Here is a 9,716-nt window from a genome sequence, read left to right as displayed (position 1 = left end):
GCTGTATCACAATCGGCCGTGATTGGGAGTCCCACAGGGCGGTGCACAATTGGCCCAGCGTCGTCCGGGTAAGGGGATGGTTTGGCCGAGGTGGGCCATCATTGTAAAATAAGAAGTTGTTCTTAACTGACTTGCCTAGTTAAATATAAAAAATTAAAGGCTTCTGTTAAAATCGAGGTAATTCATTTGAAAGTATATGAAGACCATAAAAACAAAATTCACAAATCTGAAGGAGCTGTGACAATTTCTTCGATCTTTATATGTTATCTTATATTGATTCTAAAAACAACCAAGACACAGCAAATTCAGCAAAGGTGGGTCTCTTCTTTATGTTGGCTTGGTGCTCGTCCTCCATGCCCCTCTCCTCCTCCAACTCCTGAGACCTACCTTGGAGTGCATCACGTGGTCTTAGTCCGTACAAATAACTCGCAGTAGAGTTTTCCAGTAGAGAACGAATCGGAGCTCTGTTATATCAGCAATTATCAGCGACAGTAACTATCTTCAGATACTAAGAATAGGAGAGAGAGACTTGGACCATCCGGGAAGTAAGGAATTGCTTTTTCTCGTAAACTTTTATTCCCAAAGACATTTTGGACATCTTTGTGGGAGCCACAGTCACTTTCGTTGGGTCTATCTGAGTGAAGTTTGCCCACAGAGCTGCTCAAGCTGCTCCTCTGAAAAACAGACTATCACCCGACCGTCCTTATCTGGTGAGATAATACTACGAGAGCTATTGTATGAAATTGTATTCCTCTTGTGCACACTGCAATCAAGGTTTTGTGTGATTTGCGTTACGATTGATAAACATATAGCCTATGCATCACACATATGGCTCCTCTATCTATTGTGGGTTGATTAGGTTCCTATGATTTAATGACATGGTGCAAGTCGGGTGTTCCTCAGGATATCTCGGGTAGCTGATTAGTTATATCTACATGCAAAGATATGGAAGACCATTAGTGTCATTTTAATCCATTAAATGTCAATCACAATGATACAGATAATATATTACTCTTGTTATTGATCAAGTCGTTTTCTATTTTTCCTTGTATTGCTACAGCAGTTATTTGATTGTGCGATTTACATCCATTTACTTTAGGCCTAATTCGTGATATTCTCCATAGATTGACCTAGATGATATCAAAAGTTAATTTAAAGAGACGGGAGAAAACAATATAAACAAAATATTAAGATAAAAGATGGGTCAAAATACGCCTCAGGCTGTTCAGGCCACAGGTGCGAATTGTAGACTGCTGGGTGATGTTTCCTCTTTAACTAGTGGACACAATCCCTCAATTACAGGACACATTTGTTGATTGTGGTTCTTTCCCCTTCATTCAGGAGTGGATTTGTTCATTATCCGGCGACTGGATAACGAAAAACCACCGACGACTCACCGAAGTGTCTTTACGTGACCCGCTTTGTCCCAGGAGTCAGTACCCATATTCTCCCAAATAGGACGAGTATACGGTGTCAGAATGTACCAAAGCCTTGCTTTGTCATCCAACCAGTCCCCATATGCACACGATGCAGGGAACTATATGCACCCTTCGGCGAGTTCCCCCGTGTACGTGCCCACTACGAGGGTGCCTGCTATGCTGCAAACCCTGCCGTACTTGCAGACATGCGAGTCCACCCATCAGTCCCATGGCCTCGGCGGGCATCATGGCTGGCCTCAGACTGGCACAGACAGTTCGTCCTTCAACCCGGGCAGCCCCCATCCGCACCCCGGCTTCTCCTACTCTCACAGCCCACCAGTAAGCAGCAATACAGGCAGGGACACAACCTACCAAAACCCGCTTGTGCTCAGTAACGGTGGTCGGGCCGACCAGTATGGCAGCGCTTTGGTACGGTCTGTTGGAGGATCATACTCGAGTCCCTACGCCTACATGAGCCCTGAGATGGCAACCTCTTGGACACCAGGCCACTTTGAGAGCGGCATGATCAGTCTTCAGGGACGGCAAGGTTGCATGTCTGGGAGAAGGTCCAGTTTGGGTACGTAACAGTCTTTGATATAGGCGAACCGAACCGTGTGTTTGTTTGTCTAACAATTCCACTCAAACCGAAGGGAAATTGTCATATTCAATTAATGTAGGCTACTCGTATTTAAAAATTGTTTCACTTATGTATGTGGAGAATTGGTGAAGGCCACAAATGAAAAGAATATTAGCACATAATCAACAACAAAAAACGAATGAATTTATATAGCAGGCCTAGTCGTCCTTTACTGGCCTATAGAAGCACTACAGGAGGCACACAAAACATATAGACCTATATTTCAATAAATCTGAATCATGTTTTTAAGATTAAATGTTGTGGATAATTCACCTTGAATCTTTTCCAATATTTTTTTGATAACAGTTCTTTATTGGTTAGATCTACTTTTGCAAATTAGGCTATTCGTTTGTGTGGCTGTCAAGAGTTAAAGGGGCCCGTGCTCTGATCTCACAATTTTCAGCCTGGTTGTTTCTTCAGTTATTTATTGATGCGATTGAGAAATCCCATTCTATGTGGTAAACTCTATGTGGTAAACTCTACCATCGATTGTACTCAGTCACTGTGATTCAATTTGCCTAAAAAAAAGTAACCTTTTTGTCAGCGTTCACAATACACATTCTTTAAAAGAGAAGGTTGATAAAACCAATTAATTAAGGTGCTAATTTAATCCCCACCACCTGTCAGTTTTATTTTGCAGTGTTTTGATTATCAGTACAGACATTCACTAGTGAAAACTGTCCAATTGTCACCTTGATCAGATCAGACGGAACAGTGATATTTGGAAATGCGTCTGCAATACACGTTTGGCAAACAGCCAACACGTCCTTTGAAGGTGGAACATCAACATGCCTATTACGTTTAACGTGATTTGAAGCAGGATCTTTACCGGTTGCATGGATATGAGGACGTCCGTTTCTTGAAGGCATAAAGCCCATATCCAGTCATGTTCTAATATGACCTTTATTTAACAAGGCAAGTCAGTTAAGATCAAATTCTTATTTACAATCACGGCCTACACCAGCCAAAACCGACCAGGGTGTCTGTCGTGAGGCCTCTAGCACTGAAATGCAAGGCCTTAGACCGCTGCCCCACTCGGGAGCCCAACTAACAAGGCACAGTATGTGTTTGTTGATTATTTCGTTTCACATCAAAAACGAACGCATTTTCATCCTGGTGAAATTCATTTGTGGATTTTCTATTTATATTGGATTTGCTGACTTAAAGACCTATACATATTCGTAATTGAACACATATGGTGTGTGTGTATTGTTATGTGAGTATGTATGTGTTGTGTCTGTGTCCCTGTGTGTGTGTGTGTGTGTGTGTGTGTGTGTGTGTGTGTGTGTGTGTGTGTGTGTGTGTGTGTGTGTGTGTGTGTGTGTGTGTGTGTGTGTGTGTGTGCTTAGTCATCGACACCAAGTTTGGTTTAAGTGGTGGTCAACATATTAGATATAGAGCACTTGCATATCTCATGGCACACTCACATTACGCACACATCATGAGGAAAATAAGACATTAAACATGATGCAAAAAAAATATAGAAAAATATTTTTAGGCCCTACGGTTTTTTCTATTGTTATTATTGTCTTCAACATTATTGTTATTGTTTTTATCTATTGACCCTCTTTCAATATGTGGACAAGGAATTCTAGCAATTAATTGTAGGAGGCCGTCGCCTGTCAGTAGCTTGATTGATATGGGGACCCCTGGATCCTTAACACTGATAAGAGCCCCATTGACATTCCACCCGTCTGAGCCCTGTGCCTCGCCAGCCGCCCTAATAGATACGCCAATGACCCTGTATCCATATTGATACATTCGGACTAGATATATTTTAATCACCGAGAGGGCTTTAAATTCTACTCGAGCGAGCTAAGCCGGGACATTTATCACGCGCTGACGCGTTCTGTTCACGATATGGGTTTACACATCAAAGATGTCTAAACTAATGTCTTTCATGTCTGGATTTTTTTGTCTTCCATTTGATTTGTTTATTATCGCCTATCCTTTAAATTTAACGAAAACATACAACAATTGACCAAAATTGACCGTTTTTTCCTCCCCAATATCCAAATAGGCACACACATAGCACTTGCAAACGAAAATAAATTATATTCCTCTAATTTTACAAAATTATCCACATTTAACGAATTATGCAATTAAACTAAAGATGATCAAGGGTATTTCCATAACCAGTTCCAGCCATGTACATGTTTTGCTCAAGTGTGATCATGCATTAAAACCAGCGCAACACCACATACAAAAAATATTAAAACTCTAAATGTTGTCTTCATCTAATTACAGACATGTTGGAGGAGTTCCCGGGAGAGGGTCGTGAGTGTGTAAACTGCGGCTCCATCTCCACTCCTTTGTGGCGACGAGACGGTACCGGGCACTACTTGTGCAATGCCTGTGGCTTGTACCACAAGATGAACGGAATCAACAGGCCACTCATCAAACCACAGAAACGCCTGGTAAGCACCATAAAAGTGTATATAACTTGTCCTAGATGTACCTTATTAAGTAGGCCCATTATTATGCCTACATATACAAAAGTATGTGGACACCTGTTCTTCAAACATCTCATTCCAAAATCATGGGCATTAATATGTTGTTTGTCCCCCCTAGCTGCTTTAACAGCCTCCTCTCTTCTGGGAAGGCTTTCTCCTAGATGTTGGAAAATTGCTGCGGGGCCTCGCTTCCATTCAGCCACAAGAGCATTAGTGAGTTCGGACACCGATTTTGGGCGATAAGGCCTGGCTCACAGTCGGCATTCCAATTCATCCCAAATGTGTTCCTTGGGGTTGAGGTCAGGGCTCTGTGCAGGCCAGTTAAGTTCTTCCACACCGATCTCGAGAAACCATTTCTCTATGGACCTCGCTTTGTGCACAGGGACATTGTCATGTTGAAACAGGAAAAGGCAATCTACAAACTGTTGCCACAAAGTTGGAAGCACAGAATCGTCAAGAATGACAATGTATGATGTGAAGTTAAGATTTCCCTTCATTGGAACTAAGGGGCCTAGCCCTTAGTTCCTCCACCAAACACAGATTTGTCCGTTGGACTGCCAGATGGTGAAGCGTGGTTCATCACTCCAGAGAACGCATTTCCACTGCCCCAGAGTCCAATGGTGGCAAGCTTTACACCACTCCAGCCAACGCTTGGCATTGCGCATGGTGATCTTAGGCTTGTGTGCAGCTGCTCGGCCATGGAAACCCATTTCATGAAGCTCCCGATGAACAGTTCTTATGCTGACGTTGCTTCCAGAGGCAGGTCGGTTGCAACCGAGGACAGACGATTTTACATGCTAAGTGCTTTAGCTGTGAGCTTGTGTGGCCTACCACTTCACGGCTGGGCCGTTGTTGCTCCTAGATGTTTCTATTTTACAATAACAGTACTTACAGGTAACCGGGGCAGCTCTAGCAGGGCAGAAATTTGATGATCTTACTTATTGGAAATGTAACATTTTATGACGGTGCCACGTTGAAAGTCACTGAGCTCTTCAATAAGGCCATTGTACTGCCAATGTTTGTCTATGGAGATTGCATGGGTGTGGCTGAAATAGCTGAAATAGCCAAATTCACTATGTTGAAGTGGTGTCCACATACTTTTTGAACTTTTAAACGAGTCAATGAGCTTTTAAAATGGAGTTTTAAGAATGTTAAGGACTAAATGTATTGATTGATTAGGTGGGATTTGAGAAGAAAAAAAGTCATATGCAGATATTAGGTTTTTCTAGGTCAAAGCAGTTAACACAGGAATTGGTGGTCAGACGGAGGTGGAAAAAGAATGGAACATAGTGGGTCAGTGATTGTCTGAAGAAGGTCAGTGTAGTAGAGTGAGAGAAAGAGGCCTTCACTCCTGTCTTTTTCCCAGGCAGGAACCAGCCTCTCAGAGCAGCTGCTGTGAATTAGCCCAGCTCTCCTCTGCCTGTGCTTGTTCTGTTTTTATTTGTCCTTCAGTGACCTTGCCCTTGGGTTGTCTGTTTTTAGCCACATCTGTACGAGGCAAGAGAACAGCATGACTTAACAACCATGTTTCTGCTGAAAAATCTCACTTGTGTCCAATAACAAGCTGATAGAGAGGCAGGTTCAGCCAGGAGTGCTTAGTGCTTAGCCCAGCACTATGTGAAACATTTCTCATGTGAAGTCCTTATCAGTACATTGACTGTTTTGTTTCTCCATGGATACTATGGAGGAATCTTGTGCACAATACACAAAAGGATGTCACTTATAGTAAAGGGATACTTCACCCAAATTTAAATTTTACACAAAGTATAACAGAGTCAGTAACACAATATATGTATATATGTTTTGGGGGTGGGCTGAATTATCCCTTTAAGGTGCTAATTCTCTAGACCTGTCATACAATCCATCTTTAACTGGTCTTGTCCTTGGTCCAGTTCTCTCTCAGAAGAATGTCAGAAGAATTCTTTGAGTTGTCTGATTGGTTCTAGTTGGTTATCGGTTATTGATCGGTTATTGATTGGCTATTGACGCCTTGTCTTTACTTCTCCATCTATAGCAGACCACATCTCGCCGGGCCGGCCTGTGCTGCACTAACTGCCTCACCAGCACGACTACGCTGTGGCGTCGCAACGCCGAGGGAGAGCCTGTCTGCAATGCCTGTGGCCTGTACATGAAACTACATGGGGTAGGTCACACACACACACACACACACACACACACACACACACACACACACACACACACACACACACACACACACACACACACACACACACACACACACACACACACACACACACACACATACCTTTCCCATGGACCCTACAATACTCATATCATCTAATGTACACAACGTTTGCCCTGGTGGGATCCTATGTAAAATCCTGCTGTAAGAATTAGCCCCTATTAGCCTGGCAGTGCAGTGTGGGCTGTGTATTATTCATGTTGTGTAAAAGCTTTCCAAGGTCATCATGGATGTTGTTATCAAAAGCGAGAGGTGGGAGGAAGGAGTCATTGTGTGTGTTTTCAAGGCAAGCTGGCCTTTGTTACAACTAGGATCTAAATGATTGACCTCTCCTCCTCTTAGGTCCCCAGACCACTGGCCATGAAGAAGGAAAGCATTCAGACCAGGAAACGGAAACCTAAGATGCCCAAGTCCAAACCCTCAACAGGTAAGAATGGGGAATGGAAAGAAAGACATAGAGAGAATGTTTGAAGTGTATTCAGGATGATGATGCCCTGTACCTGTCAATCACCCATATATCTGCCTGTCTTCTTCAGGAGGGTTGTCAGCCTCAGGCACCAACTCACCGTCCTCGTTGTCTGTCTCGGAACATGCATCTACGATAAAGAGTGAACCCAACATGGCCCCCTCACCCTACGCTGGACAGACCGTAGCCTCTGTGTCTCAGGTAAGGCTTCTCACTCCTGGGTTCCTCATACAGGGGATGATGTGACTTTTTCCCTCTAGGTATTATGCAGAGAAAACACTTATTAGAATTGGGAGTTTGAAACACTTTCTAGAGCCAGGCTGGAAGAACTACCCATAGTAGGAGGCTATGCAAGGCCATGTATTTTATCCTGCACCCACTCTCCCTGTCCTGTAGCTCTGTGATTAGCCTTTGACTCAGTATTCTGCTCGACGTTGGAGCTGCCACTGTCATACTATTTACTATTGTGAGAGAACGTTTACCACTACAGCCACTTTATAGTCGAGCAAATTTCAGCCCACGAGTTCCTACTGAAGACCTTATCATTGTGGTCGGTCATTTAAATGTCCCATTCTATTCTTTGAAGGCTTCATCACATCTGGACAGTTCAGGACATGTCGACATCAAATACGAGAACTACCCCTTTACGCCCACGTCCGTCGCCCCACAGAACTCCTGGTGTGCTCTGTCTCAGGCATGAGCTTGACCGCAGCTCACCATGTCCTGATTCTGGAACCAGCTCAGCTCGCCGTGTCCTGATTCTGGAACCAGCTCAGCTCACCGTGTCCTGATTCTGGAACCAGCTCAGCTCACCGTGTCCTGATTCTGAAACCAGCTCAGCTCACCGTGTCCTGATTCTGGAACCAGCGCAGCTCGCCATGTCCTGATTCTGGAACCAGCTCAGCTCACCGTGTCCTGATTCTGGAACCAGCTCAGCTCACCGTGTCCTGATTCTGGAAGCAGCTCAGCTCACCGTGTTCTGATTCTGGAACCAGCTCAGCTCACCGTGTCCTGATTCTGAAACCAGCTCAGCTCACCGTGTCCTGATTCTGGAACCAGCTCAGCTCACCGTGTCCTGAACCAGCTCAGCTCACCATGTCCTGATTCTGGAACCAGCTCAGCTCACCGTGTCCTGATTCTGAAACCAGCTCAGCTCACTGTGGATAATATAGACTTGTGACTCGAACTACCTATTATAGACTTACTCTCTTTCCCATGCGGCTGGAGGGAAGAAAAACCAGAAGGAAGCGACGGCAATCAGGTGGAATGTATAGAAATAACTTTTTTTAACTGGCGACTATCAACACTATTTCTAGTTGTAGTTTTTGTTGTGGTTGTCTTTGTTGTTGTTGTCATTATTGATCTTTTTCTAATACCACCATCACAGTTTCACGTGGTATTTCAGTCAATAACCAGGAACAGTTCAACAAGTTATCACGGAGTGTTATTCCCACATCCAGAAGGACAAAACACACAAGTGTTTTATTACCTCTGAACATGTTTCATTACTAGCGTGTCGATGATTAACTTCTATATACATTATTTATGTTAAAGATAAGAAGAGTCATGAAACTCCAAAGCCAACATGTCATATCCCAGAAGTCCATTCCCTTCTAAGAATGCCTTGTGTGTTCAAGGTATGAAATCTAAAATAGAAAGTGTACATTTACATGTGCTTCCTATGTAATGATTTGCATAGTTGTTCATTTGACAAACGATGCATACATTTACATTGAGACAGATACTGTATATACTGTATATGTTATCAGATATGTTGAAAGTGCGTAAATACTTTTTTATTTTAGATGTCATAATTGCATACTTGAATTAGTTTTCATTTTTTTCCAAGACCCCTGTTCTATCAGTTCAGCTTTTGAAAATGTATTGTCTGATCATTTAAAGTGCAATGACTTAATTTAAAAAATAAAAAATAAAGACAAAGAAAAATACTTTTATTTGAATTATTTTGAATTACGTTCATCTAATTTTATTTGCTGTGTTTTTGTTGAAATATAAGGGAATTTTATTTTTACTTTATAACCTAAAATTGTTTAGAAACTTGAGTCTACTTTAGTTGTATAACCAAGTCTGATAGTCTCGTTGGTTTTGCAATGCTCTTTGAAATCTGTTTAGTTTAATAAACCGCTAAATTAATTGTTCCTTGATTTTATGAAGTAACTTTAAAACAATTGTAAAATAATCCACTTTTATTTTATTGTTTACCTTCCAATAATTATTTTGTGCATGACCTGCCATCATCCTAAGGTATATACAGTAGAAGACTTACAATTTACATTTTTACTTGTCTCTCATGTGGACTGCAAGGTTATTTCCACAACCGCTGACACCCTGTGTGATATTTATAGTCAAAACAATTGTTTGATGCCAAACTACAGATGCAAGCTACTTTACAGTAGGCTGTAAAACATATTTTTTTGTCTGTTTATTCAATATTTCAATTGATATTTGGTTTCAAACTAATGTTCTCGGGTGGGTTCTTTCTGTGTATTAGAGGTCTTTGTTATTGTATCCTTCTCAG

The 9,716-nt window shown here is 42.3% G+C and overlaps 1 protein-coding gene across 1 annotated transcript; it reads left to right on the top strand.

Moving 5' to 3' along the window:
* The first annotated feature begins 392 nt into the window (after positions 1–392).
* On the top strand, positions 393–9,331 carry gata5 (GATA binding protein 5). Its single transcript, XM_029664385.2, has 7 exons — positions 393–710; positions 1,342–1,995; positions 4,303–4,472; positions 6,523–6,651; positions 7,054–7,138; positions 7,248–7,378; positions 7,764–9,331. Exons 2-7 carry the CDS (start codon positions 1,479–1,481, stop codon positions 7,875–7,877), a joined length of 1,146 nt encoding a protein of 381 aa, XP_029520245.1. The 5' UTR covers positions 393–710; positions 1,342–1,478; the 3' UTR covers positions 7,878–9,331.
* The last annotated feature ends 385 nt before the right edge of the window (positions 9,332–9,716 follow it).

This window comes from Oncorhynchus nerka, linkage group LG7 (genome assembly GCF_034236695.1).
Source record: "Oncorhynchus nerka isolate Pitt River linkage group LG7, Oner_Uvic_2.0, whole genome shotgun sequence".
NCBI classification, from domain to species: domain Eukaryota; kingdom Metazoa; phylum Chordata; class Actinopteri; order Salmoniformes; family Salmonidae; genus Oncorhynchus; species Oncorhynchus nerka.
This window is presented reverse-complemented; position numbering and strand designations above follow the sequence as displayed.

What these genes read in the sequence shown, in the direction of transcription:
- gata5 (XM_029664385.2), top strand. Translation starts at nt 1,479, where the DNA reads ATGTACCAAAGCCTTGCTTTGTCATCCAACCAGTCCCCATATGCACAC. An exon ending in TCAAACCACAGAAACGCCTG is followed by an intron (nt 4,473 to 6,522) that starts GTAAGCACCATA and finishes CTCCATCTATAG; the next exon opens with CAGACCACATCTCGCCGGGC. An exon ending in TGTACATGAAACTACATGGG is followed by an intron (nt 6,652 to 7,053) that starts GTAGGTCACACA and finishes TCCTCCTCTTAG; the next exon opens with GTCCCCAGACCACTGGCCAT.